This window comes from Callorhinus ursinus, unplaced genomic scaffold, assembly GCF_003265705.2.
Source record: "Callorhinus ursinus isolate GAN/ISIS: 27379988/994484 unplaced genomic scaffold, GSC_fseal_2.0 scaffold38, whole genome shotgun sequence".
In the NCBI taxonomy this organism is placed as follows: Eukaryota; Metazoa; Chordata; class Mammalia; order Carnivora; family Otariidae; genus Callorhinus; species Callorhinus ursinus.
The window spans coordinates 565,876-578,392 of NW_027397100.1; the positions used below are offsets into that span (position 1 = coordinate 565,876).

The 12,517-nt window shown below is 52.8% G+C and overlaps 1 protein-coding gene across 4 annotated transcripts in view; it reads right to left on the reverse strand.

The window, feature by feature from the left end:
• Positions 1-967: 967 nt before the first annotated feature.
• Positions 968-12,517, reverse strand: part of EYA2 (EYA transcriptional coactivator and phosphatase 2) — a 267,975-nt gene continuing 256,425 nt past the window's right edge. For all 4 annotated transcript variants that reach the window (XM_073880319.1, XM_025875419.2, XM_073880317.1 and 1 more), the window contains 2 exons: positions 10,145-10,245; positions 968-3,194 (listed from right to left, as the gene is read on the reverse strand). In XM_073880319.1, the coding sequence (XP_073736420.1) occupies positions 3,114-3,194; positions 10,145-10,245 (182 nt within the window). In that variant the 3' untranslated portion in view covers positions 968-3,113. The remainder of the gene's footprint in view (positions 3,195-10,144; positions 10,246-12,517) is intronic.

Genomic DNA, 12,517 nt, shown 5'->3' on the forward strand with positions numbered 1-12,517 from the left:
ACACCCATTGTTGGGGCCTGAACTCTCAACCCTGAGATATGGAGAGTTGCATGCTTTACCAGCTGAGCCTGCCGGTGCCCCAAGAAGCAGTTTTATTTTTTTTTTGAAAAAAATGTAGGGCTGGCTGGCTGGCTGAGTCAGTGAAGCATGTGACTCTTGATCTCAGGGCTGTGGATTGGAGCCCCATATTGGATAGAGAGATTACTTAAAAAATAAACTTTTTTTTTTTTTTTTTAAAGATTTTGTCAGCACAAGCAGGGGGAGCGGCAGGCAGAGGGAGAAGCAGGCTCCTTGCCGAGCAAGGAACCTGAATTGTGACTCAATCCCAGGGCCCTGGGATTATGACCTGAGCCGAAGGCAGATGCTTAACCAACTGAGCCACCCTAAAAAATAAAATCTTAAAAAAAAAGGTAAAATGTCTGTTTTACAGCCTTCAGGCATTTTATTAAAAATTTTTTTTAGAGATCTTATTTTTTTAAGTAATCTCTCCAGTGTGGGGCTTGAACCCACAACCCCAAGATCAAGAGTCGCATGATGCTCCCCTGACTGAGCCAGCCAGGCACCCCTAGCTGCAAGCATTTTATTTATAAATATATATATGTGTGTGTATATATATATATATTTAAGATTTATTTGATAGCAAGAGAGAGAAAGCGTGCACGAGCAGGAGGGGCAGAGGGAGAGGAAGACAGAATCCAAAGCAGACTCTGTGCTCAGCATGGAGCCTGATGCGGGGCTCGATATCGTGACCCGGAGATCACAACCTGAGCTGAAACCAAGGGTCGGACACTTAACCAACTGAGCCACCCAGGTGTACCCCCCCCCCCCGCCAGCCATTTTAAAAGATCTGGTTGGTTGTTAACGGGTTTCTAAGAGCTCTTTATATATTAAGGGGATTAAATTTTGCTCTTGTCACATTTAAATTTTTTTAAAGATTTTATTTATTTATTTGAGAGACAGAGCACAAGCAGAGGGAGGTGCAAAGGGAGAGGGGAAGCAGATTCCCCACTGAGCGGGGAGCCTGATGTGGGACTGGATCCCAGAACCCTGGATCATGACCTGAGCCGAAGGCAGACACTCAACTGAGAGCCACCCAGGCGCCCCTGCCAGTGCATTTTAGGTACTTGATTAATATCTGATGAAAAATACCCAGCTCCAGTTGTTGGTAATATGAATGTTCGATTTCCTGAGTAGAAATCTGAGCCTGTGAGATAATACTACTACTACTAATAACACTATTTATTATGTGCTATATAAGTTGGGATGCTTTTGGTTGCAAATAACTAAGGAAGAACCAACTTAAAATATTTGAACCATGAGGACATTTGTTAACTCACATAATAAATTTAACCTTTTTTTCCAAAACAGTTGTCCTTTTAAGAATTAATGCTTTATCAATAGAAATCTTCTACTCTTAAGTATGTGGACTCTTGCCTATAAATGAAACCAAACTGAAGAGTCCAAAGATGGAGAGAAAGAGACTGAATTAAAAAATTTAAAGCTGTATCTTGAATTCTGCATTTGGGATGGGGGTGTCTGAGGTCACACATCCCTAAACTTTTCAGTCAAGTAAGCCAAAGAATTCTGTGTTTTTGTTTTGTTTAAGCCACTTTGTTGTGTTTCTGTCCTTTGCAATGGAAAGAAATCCCAGTGGTGGCTCTCTGATTTCTAAAGCCCTTGGACAGGCAGATACCTTCAGCCCCAGAGGTTGACCTGAGGACTTGTTGAGTCTCTGTCCTTTGGCTGGGCTGGTTAGGAAGTTCTCAAGTCATGCTCAGACTTCTGGGAGGCCAAGGGCTTTTGTTTGTGAGTGCTGAATACTCCAGTTACTCTACTTCTAAGATTGTTCTCAGGAGCTGCAAGACACTGCTGGGGAAACAGTGAAGATTAAGCAGCCTGGGGCCAGTGAATCTTAGCTATTCACCACCCACCCATCCATCATCCATTCCTTCATCCCTCCATCCACCCACCACCCGTCCATAACCCATCTGCCGTCCATCTGTCTGACCATCCGTCTGTCCGTCCATCCTGTCCATCCTTCCATCCATCCTTCAGCCTTCATTAAGTGCCATTATCTGTGTCAGACTATTACGGGTACTGAGTATACAGAATGAGGAAGACACTATCCTTGACCACTGGGAGCTCTGAGTCCTCTAGAATTCAGGCTAAAACACTTACAGACTGTGGACTACTAGCTTCCCTCGGAACCAGCATTGGACATTTAATCCTCACAAGAGAAAAGTAGTTGACCACCTGGGTAGCTAATTTCAGGACTATGGGGCAGGTCTGTTTCACCCAAACCTCCTCTGTGGATGGCTGAAAGTCTATTAGTACCTCTAATGGAAGCCTGAAGAGTGGTCATAAAGTAGTGACACCCTACCCCACTTCAAAATGTAAACGTGGTTTTATTTAATGCCTTTTATCTGTCACAAAGTACCGCCGCTTCCCCAGGGTCCCTCTTCCTAGAAAACAAGATGGCAGCATAAGGCACGTGCACTGTCCACATGACGTCAGGTTAGGTCCTTAAAAACAAAAAGAAGCAAGAGTCTTCCCATCAGCCCCGAATCGCCTCCCTCACCAATTGTTCAAAGAATGATTGTCCCCCCAAAGCACAACTTGGAGCAGACAGTGCTTAAGTGAGAACTGCACCACCCCACATGCCAGGTTAGAAAACCAAACCAAACCAACGACTAAGAAAACCAACGCAGGTACGAGAGCATAATACCGGAGTAATGACATTAGTCCATAAATTAAAAAGGAAAAAAAACAAAACAAAACAGACAAACCCAAGCCTGTCCCCTCCTCATCACCAGCCCTCCCCCAAATCGGCAATTCCTCGCTTTTGTTCTGTTGAGTCTCGTGGAAAAGGCTGGACTCCGAGCCAGCCCTTTTCTCCAAAGTTAAATATTCCCCAAAGCCACGGTGGGGTACTCTGCGTCTCCGGACCCGCGCTTGGCCTAAAGGGACAGCCGCTGAGATGGTCACCAGGCACGTCCTCTCGGCCGCAGGGACCCTGCCCGGCGTCCAGCATCTGGCGGGGAGGCGGGGAAGGCGAGGGCCTGGGAGGGGGCGGGATGCGCCCGTGACGGCAGGTGGCGAGGCCGTGGCTTCTGCTATAAATACTCGAGCTCCAGCGCGTGCCTCAGCGCCTCCAGGTCGGCGTGGCAGGATATCCGCCAGAAAGGCATGTTGTGCTGGAACACAGAACGGCAGCTGCGCGGTTAGGGCCCCCCCCCCCCCCCCCCCCCCCCCCCCCCGGGTCAGAGCCCGATGCCAAGGCCACCCGAGGTGGCGTGGCCTGTGGGCGTCTCCCGAACCACAGGGCAGACCCCTCCCCACGCCCCACCCCCGGCCAGTGCCCACCGGTCGGGCCGCACCGGGGTCCGTTCCCTCGGAGCCCGGGCCGCCCGGCTCATCCCGAGGAGCCTGGCACACGGTCTGACCCTCCCGCCGTCTCTGGGAAGGTCCTAGGTCCTAGGTGGCGCGCTGACCCGGAATGAAATCAGGCAGTGAGAAGGCCGTTCCTTCTTAAAAAGTTGTCCTCGGTCCTGCTACCTCGAGAAGAAAGTCTCAGCTAGGGGGCTCGTGTGTCTCGCACCCCTCCCTAACGTTTGCTCATCGCCAAATGGACTGACGGAGCCGGTGCCAGCCAGGGTCGGGCCGGCCGGCCTCGTTGGATGGGACGACGTCAGTGTTCTCGCCTGTGAAATGGGCAGCCTATTTGCCGCCCACAGCTGTTGCGGCTCTTGCGGGCGCCCGGCCCGTCCACTCCCGGCTGCTATTACGATTACGTCTAGGCGCACGAGGACGCAAGGGCGAGGGACACACGGTCGTCGTGCGGGGTGCGTGTGCACGTGTGCAGGGCCGGGGGTGGGGAGAGGCTGGCCAGCGAGTTCCTCGGTGTCACGATGCAGAGTTTGGATTTCACGGTGTCAGCCTGTGACACCCAGTGTCTTAAACAGTAGTCTCTTAAAGCTCCCGTTCCGGAGCCAGCCCCTGTGCTGGTGCTGTGTGCTTCCTAGCTCACTGGACTGTCCAGACAAAAGCACAAGCCCCTTTTTCAAGTGGGCATGAGAGCGAGAAAGAGAACTGATTCAACCAAAGTTAAACTGGCCGGCAAGCCTGAACGAACTGCCCTCACGGTCACGGTCACCACATGGTCATTAACATTTGGTGAGAGTGCGTGTTCTGTGCCACACACATGACCTTGTTTAACCTGGTCACTGATGCTCATCAGGGAGGCACTCTGTCTTACTTCACAGATGAGGAGACTGAGCCCCGGAGAGGTGGCTCAGGCTCCAGAGAAGAAAGCTGACTGCACTTTTATCACTGGAAGATTTAGTCATTGGCTAAAGTTGTTGCCTGCCCAGTATCACTCTCTCTTCTTTCTTGCTTCCAGAACTCAGAATTTGGCAGCACTGTGCCCAGACCTAGCGGATGAGCTATGATCATCTAAGCAAGCTGTGACAACCCCAGCCCTGTTTGCCAGGGATTTGTCCTGTATCCCCCCCCCCTTTTTTTTTTAAGTTTTATTTATTTGGAGAGAGAGAGAGAATGAGTGGGGGACAGAGACAGAGGGAGAGGGAGAAGTAGACTCCTCACTGAGCAGGGAGCCCAATGCAGGGCTTGATCCCAGGACCCTGAGATCATGACCTGAGCTGAAGGCAGATGCTTAACTGACTGAGCCACCCAGGCGCCCCAGGTCTTGTATTCCTCTTGACTTGTGACCCACTGAAGCCAATGAGGAAGGTGGTGAGGGGCTTCTGGGAAAGGTTTTCCTCCAGGATTAGACGGAGGCACCTGAGGAGAGAACGCCTTCCTCCTTACTTTCCCTTCCTATTTGGATGCTGTCATGTTAGCATGTGATGCCTGGAGCTGTGGCAGCCATTTTCAGATCACGAGGCAACAAATCAGAAAACGCCAAAGATGGTTAGAAGGGTAGAGCAAAATGACAGAAAGGGATGCTTGGTGAATTTCTGACCCATGGCAACAACCTAGGGCACAACTGTTTCTAATCTTATAAGGTGAGCAAGTGTTTAACACCATTACATAGGCTTTCTGCTACCTGCAGCTAAAAGATAGCCTCCACAGGACAGTCATTGGCCTTAAATTATTTATGAAGTGAACAGATGGTGCTTGATGAACATTTGGATGCCTGGAGTTCTGCCCTGTGAGGTTCCATGTCCACAGGCTAGAAACTATACAGGCATCCTTTTGGCTCCTGGAACACATCAGATCCTTTCCTGCCTCTGGGAGCCCTGCACTTATCACTCTGCCATCTCTTTATATAATAGCCCCCAAAGATGTCCAACTGATCCCTAGAACCTGTGAATAAAGAGATTTTGTGGGCGTGATTAAGTGAAGGATCTTGAGATGGGGAGATGATTCAGAGGGCTGGGACTGTGTCTGATGGTTCACTGCCATGCGCTCCGTGGGCCCTCCTCAGCTGACACACACACACAGGGTCCCCACTGGAGTCACAGAGAAGGCATCCACAGGCACAAAATGAACAAGATGGTTTTGTGTTTGTGGTGAGCACTTGTTTAACCTGTGGAAACAAGTGGTACAGGCAGACTGAGGTGTGTGAAATGGGCAGCCTATTTGCCGCCCGCAGGGAGGGAGGGCCGAAAGCAGCTGGGGGAGGGTGTCTATTCTGATAGCTGGGGTCAGGGAAGGCCTCTCTAGGGGGTGACAGTTAAGCAGCCCGCAGAGGGCAAGAAGGAGGTGCAAACCTGTGGGGGGAGGTAGTCGAGGCAGAAGACAAAGCAGGTGCAAAGGCCCTGAAGACAGTTCGAGCTTGGAATGTCACGTTCACTGCTGCATAGCATGGCTCCTGGCACACAGTAGGTGCTCAAGAAACGCACCGGGAAGGAATGAAGAGGAAGGGAGAGGGGACAAGGAGGAAGGCGGGCTTCTCAAAGTTCTCAGCGAACACCTCTTTTTCTCTCTTGCTCAGAGGAAGCAGCGTACTATCCATCATGGGCAACGGATGCCATTTCTTTAATGCCTTCCAGGTGCCCCCGCTCCCCCACCCTCTCCTCACCCCCTCCTCACCGCAGCCAAGCCGTCCTTTCTCTGCAAAGATGGATTTTGGTTCCTGCCCGGCCAATCCTGTCCCCTTTTAAAGAATGTAATTCATTTTTCTGGGAGGTGAGAGCAAAGGTGGGAGAGACTGTCTCAGCCATCTCCATCCCCGGCCTAGAGCACAGGTGGATTTATCACTTGTGGAGAGGTGGAGACAAATGACCCACTAAAACGGAGATATTAACAACACTGTCAGCCCCAGCAGTCCCAGCCCCTTGTCCTGTCGCCGTATTTCATGCTGCTCAGGTGTCCAGCAGCCTGGGTTAATGACTCCCATCCATCACGCCGGGGGAGCGGCTGGTGCACAGCACTCCTCGCTAACGGGCTGGGGCTGCTGCTTCAGTCGCAGAGGTTTTTAGGGGAGCTCAGTGGATGGGGGTGTTTGCGCCCTGGTCTTCCTTGGTAGAAGACCCCAGCTCAGGGTGAGGACGGAGTGTTTGAAACTCCTAGGTCCACCTCCTTCCTGCTTGGTGTTTGGAGCAAAACACACCTCAGTCTGCCTGTACCAGCTGTGTGACCTGAGGTATGTTACTTAACCTCCCTGAGTCTCAAATACAACCTCCGTAAAATGAAGCAAAGGACACCCCATCTGCAGGGGGGTTGGAGGATTCAATGACAGGAGGATGCCAGTAATCAAGAGGAGGGGTACGGGTGTGCGATTAGGTCGGGCACCCCTCGGTGCCAGTGACAGCCCTGCCCCAGGCTAGCTGTGATGGAGACTGCCAGCCCCCCCACCCCCCGCAGCCCCTGTTTTTCTGAGCTGGGTACGTGGTGGCTCAGAAGGGCGACATCTGCGAGCTAGAGACGCACAGGGTGTGACCACGTGACCCAGGTCTGGCCGCTGGGGTGCGAGCAGCAGTGCGGTCCACCTGTGTCCCCTGGGCCGTTATAGCGATGGGGAAGCCTACCCCTTTCCCTTGCCAGGGGCCGCCGTCCAGACAGCGGGGGTGGGGGGGATGGTGGCGAGAGAGCAGCCCCGGGCCGGCAGAGCAACAAGATGGAGGGGGCCTGGGTCCCCGGCGCTGGCGCAGCCGGGCCTGAAGCCCGCGGTGTGTTACAGGGGAGTGGCCGCTCTCTCCGCTGTCCTAACGACTGCCGAGCGTCTCTGGCTTCCCCAACCCCACTGCACAGAACCTGGGCGGCAGTGGCCCAGCTGAGACCCTCCCGCCCCCGCCCCTGCTGGAGACCATCCTCTCCACCCCTCCGCCGGTCTCGGTCATGTGCGTCTCCCATGGGCTCTGAGCCAACGAGCGATTTGGGTGAGCTTTCACCTCATGTGCAGATCAGCATTCATCTTTTCTTTCCCCGCTGGTTCTGAATTTCTAACGGTCGTATTCTCCCTCCTGCCCCGCCCCACTGTCCGGGGAGTGATACCAGAGGCTCCACACGCCCTCGGCAAGGTCCCTCCGCTCAGCCCGAGGCGCATCTGCGCGGCGGCTGGTCCAGCTTAGGAAGCGCTGCTCAGAGAGGGGGCGCCACCTGCTGAAGGCCACACAGCCCCAAGGGGCAGAACTAGGACTTAGGGTAAAATGTGCGCCCCTGGCCACATCGTTCTGTGGGAGCAGGGCTCGCGGTAGGGTGAGGCCGGGGAGGTGCCTGGTCCGGTACAGGAAGGAGAGCCCAGACTAGCTGTTCTCAAAGGAGGAAAAGCCTGCCCCTCTAGGGGTCACTGTGGAAATTTCTAGAGCTGTGAATTTCGACTTCTAATGATTTAGGGGCAGGTGCCGGTGGGGTCCTGCCTCATCTCACGCACCTGGGACCTGACTGGCTTTCAAACGTCCTGTCAGATAGTCCAGTAAGTACAAACCTGTACGTAGTAATCTGAGCCTGGACTCTTAACACTGTACCTGTTACACAGAAATCAAATCTTGTCCATGCTTTTAATAAAACCTTCATTTCTAGGAGTGCAACTACTGTGTACAGCAATGGAAGTCTGTGTCTTGTTTTATTCAGGATCTCTCTAGGAGCTGCTTAGCAGTCTGGAGAAATCAGCCGCAGCCCCTCACCTGGCTCCTGAATGGCCAAGGCTGTGCACCTGTGTCCCTGTCACGGCCACGGCACGCGTGGGTATAAGCCCTGGGATTTTGTGCCTGAACATTTACGTGTGGAAGCGCAGGTTACTGTGAGTGTAAATAACTTTCCCTTTCTCTCTCTTTGGTAACACCATTAGATCTTGACCTTTCAGCCATTATGGTTATAGTGCTCATGACCATTAGTATTTCATTTCAGGAGAGTAAAGGGGTCATTTCCAAACATTTACTATGCTGCCCTGACAAACTCCCAACGGCAAGAGGGTGGGAACAGGTCAGGGGCAGCTCCGCCGAGGTCCCTGTCCCTGTCTGGGAGAGGGCCGGAGGGCTGGTGAGGGGCCAGGGGCCGCAGGCCTACGCTGCTTCTCCAGTCCAACCGTGCTCGAAGCAGAGCTTTATTTTGATCGCTGTCCCATGTTGAGGGCAGAGTTCTGCGTTAGAACTCAGCTTGGCCGGGGTGGGGAGGGGGGCTCTAGAGGCCCTGGCAGTGGCTAGTCTCATCACACAGACCATGCTCTTGACCTGGCATGGTGCTTCTGGGACACCAGTAATTTGTGGTAATTCCTGTGATTCATGCTATTGCCTTGACCAGTCCTTGTGTATCACCTCTATTACAATTATTTACTTAATATTTTTCTCGCTAAATCAATTCATTTTTAAAGTTAAATATGCTTTAAAAAGAAGTGCTCAGGTTCCTCCTGGGCCTCCCCTCCTGGGCACTCTCCACCGCCGGGCCCACCACTGTGGCCATGCTGGCAGCTCCAGCCTCCGGACCTTGGAATCTCTTGGTTCCTCTCTGGGACTGCCTTCCCTCTGACATCTACTTGGCTCACTGCCTCTCCTCCTCTCTTTGCTCGGATGTCACCTGGCAGCGAGGCCTGCCTTGACCACTGTGCACACTGGCAGCCGGCCCCGCCCCCACAGTCCCTGCTTTATTTTTCTCCAAAGCTCTGGTCACCACCTCACACACGTTACACTCCTGTGTCTCCTGCCTGCCCCAGGCTGGAGCTGAGTGAGGGCGAGAGCCTGTCCCTTCTGCTCACGGCAGGCTCCCCAGCACCTGCCACAGTCACTGGCACGCAGTAGCTGCACAGCTAATGGAGCTCACCCACTAGCCGCAGTGTTTGCGTCTAAGGGCCCGGTCGCCGAGGCCCCCAACAGAGTATGGACAGCTGGGGGAGGGAGCTGCAGGCAGGCCTGTGTCTCTGGAAGACCAGAGTGGTACCTGAGCAGGGAATTCTTCCCTCTGAAGTGTTGCTGGAGCCTGGGGGAGGGGAAGGGGAGGAACCTCGCAGGGGGCAAGGCCTTCTAGCTCCGCCCCCAGGGCCATCTCCTGGGACCCTCTTTTTCAGCTTTGTCCGCTGAGACTCTGAACATTTCTGCATTTCCCTGGAATTTGCTGCTGGGGAGGGAAGGGGGAAACCAGGTCCTCCCGATTAAGCTCTGTGACATTAACAGCCCACTTCCCAGGCCTCTGGGTGGGGGTGGGGGGGTGGCAGGCTCTCTGGGATGCTGTTGACAGGTCCAGACCCAGCACTGGGGCAGCTGTTCCTTTTCCAAGAGTAGAGCTGGGGCCACCAGAACCCCCTGCCTCTCTCCTCATGGGCCCAAGATCACAAATGTAGGATTTTCTTTCTCATTAGCTTAATGCTGTCTTTATTAACTGGGAAGGGTTCCTGGAACATATGATCAGTAAGTATGGAATAAAGCGCACACGTGCACCAGCCCCCCACCAGCCTGCCTGACAGAGTGTCTCCGGGCTCCCGAGCAGTTGTCCTAGAAAAAATCTAGGGCTACGAGGGGCGGCAGCCAAAGGCACCGAGGGGGATTTGCAGAAGGAAATTACTCAGGATGCTTCTGCGACTGCAAATGGGAAGGGACCAGGGAGCTAAGAGCCTGGGAAGGAAGGGACCCAGCCAGCGCCGGGGTGGGGGCGGTGGGGGCGGTGGGGGAAATCCTCGTAAAGAGCCCAGGAGACCCACGAGCCTGTCTCAAGAGGAGAAGCGGAGTCTGAGAGGTGGACAGAGTACCTTCTTTGCTCCCTGCTCTTCTTCCACGCCGTCACCGATCACGATGTAGACGGCTTTTCTGCCGAATCGCTGCATTATCCTCTCGAAACAGCTCTCCTTCCCTGCACCCGCAAGAACGGGAGAAAGAAAAGACGGCTGCTGAGCACCCAGGATGGCGGGGACCCCTAACCCGAACCGAGTGCTTGCTGGGAGCAGCCTCCTCCTGAGGGCCAAGCAATGATCGGCTCGTCCTCAAGCAGTGTGCACACTGTCACCATCCCCACGTGAGTGGTGACAGCATGAGGGCACAGAGGGGCTCAATGGCTTGCCCAGAGTGACACAGAAGAGGGAGTGCAGAAGCTTGAAGCGGGCTCTGGAGTCGACACAGCTGGCTGGCGCAGGGGCGCCAGACCCACTTCACAGCGGAGGGCACCAGGTGACATGATTTAGGAGGGAGAGGCGCCAGGATTCACACGTCCACAGGTGGCAGCCTGGTGACAGACTTGGCCCTCAGGTTGACTCCCCTGCCCAGTTTTTTTCTTGCTACCCGTTGATGACCACCCCTTCATATTTGCCTCCTTCCCAGGTGTGCGGACAGCTGAATAAATCCAGACACACTGGATTCAGATCTTAGCTCCTCCCAACGGTGTCAGCGAGTGTAGTAACCAAAAGGAAAACAGCAGTGCTAAAAATAGTGGTCCCTCTCTGACTTTACGGTCTGCTAGGTGCTCTGCTAAGCGTTTCGCCCACATCGGGATTTCTTAGCCTCGGCATTACTGGCTGGCACGTGGGGCAGGATGAGGCTTTGCTGAGGGGGCTGCCCTGTTCGTGGGGGATGTTTGGGGGCGTCCTTGGTCTCCACCCAGGAGATGCATGGAGCACCTCCTCCAGTTGAAAAAAACAATGTCTCCAGATGTTGCCAGATATCTCCTGGGAGGCAAAATGCTTCCCCACTCTGTTGGGGAACACTGACTTAGGTTATTCATTTACTGTTGTCACGGCAATCCTTATGAAATGGCAATTAATAGAATTCCCATTTTAGAGATAAACTGAGGCTGGTGGAGGGCCCTGAAGAGAAGCAGAGGAAGAGTATCAATAGTTATAATAACACAGCTCTTATTTTTGAGCACTTGTGCTCTGCTGGGAACATGCACTATTCCCTTGTGTCAGCTGTTTAGGGGGATTCTGATCATCCATTTTGACAGACTGAGAAGCCGAGGAAGAGAGGTCACTTACCTGGGGCACCCGGCTAGCAAGTGCAGAGTCGGGATTCGAACCTAGGCTGCCCAAGTTGCTTGAGCTCTGAGCTACTCTCTTCTGCTGCTCTAGGCAGCAGAGCTGTCAGAGCTGTGAATCGTAACTGTCTTCTGAGGTAGCAGAATTACGTTATACTTTGCAACGCCTTTCACTACAGCAGGTGGAGTCTACTCCCCACCCCACTGATATTGGGTTGACCGTATGACTTGCTTTGACCACTACTGGAGTGCTAGGGACCTGACACGGGAAGTGTGTGTGGGTGGTGTGGCTTGGCTCCCTTCACTTCTGCCATCTGTCAGGAGAAGAATGTGCCCAATGGCCGCAGTGAGTGATGGTCCCATGGTGAGAGGATATATATGGAACAGAGCAGAACCTGGAGGCGATCCCAGCGGAGTCACTGCCGATTCCCCAAACGTGTGAGTGAGAAACACCGTAAGCCCCTGAGGTGTGTTATGCAGCCTTATCGGAGTAGAAACCTGACCATTGAAAAAAATGCTTTTTAAGTTAAAACGGGGAGCTGGAGGCCAAATTTCTATGCAGTCTCAACTCTGATTACCCTCAGTGTGTTGACCTTCAGTCTCCCCAAATGGGAAGGAAGTCGCTCTAACATGTCCCTGATGGCATTTGATTCTTCTTACATAGAAACAGAATCAATGGGCTGAATGGAAATTCTAGATGTGCCTGGGTTATGGATGCCTTTCTTGCAAACTCTACAGAAAAAAGTGCTGTTAAATGCAACTTTGCTTTAAAACTTTTATCATAGGACTGAACGGAGTTTTTCATGTGTTCATGTTCATTGTGAGTTTTCCATACTCATGTGGCCACTGACTGGATCCTTTGTTCATGAGTCAGGTCTTGAGACATGCCCTCCTGGACCAGAGTTTCTCAAACATTCCAGAACTACCTTCACCATTGTGACCAAATCTGGGAACTCCTGTTATGTAATCTTAAAAAAAAAAAAAAAATCAACTCCCACTTCTATTTTTACTGAAATGAATTCATTTAAATACAGAATAGAATCACTGTATTCAAAATCACACCAGATTGGGAGTCCAGGATGGCGGAGGAGTAGGAGACCTGGATTTCCTCTGGTCCCAGAAATTCAGCTGGATAGGGATCAAACCATTCTGAACACCT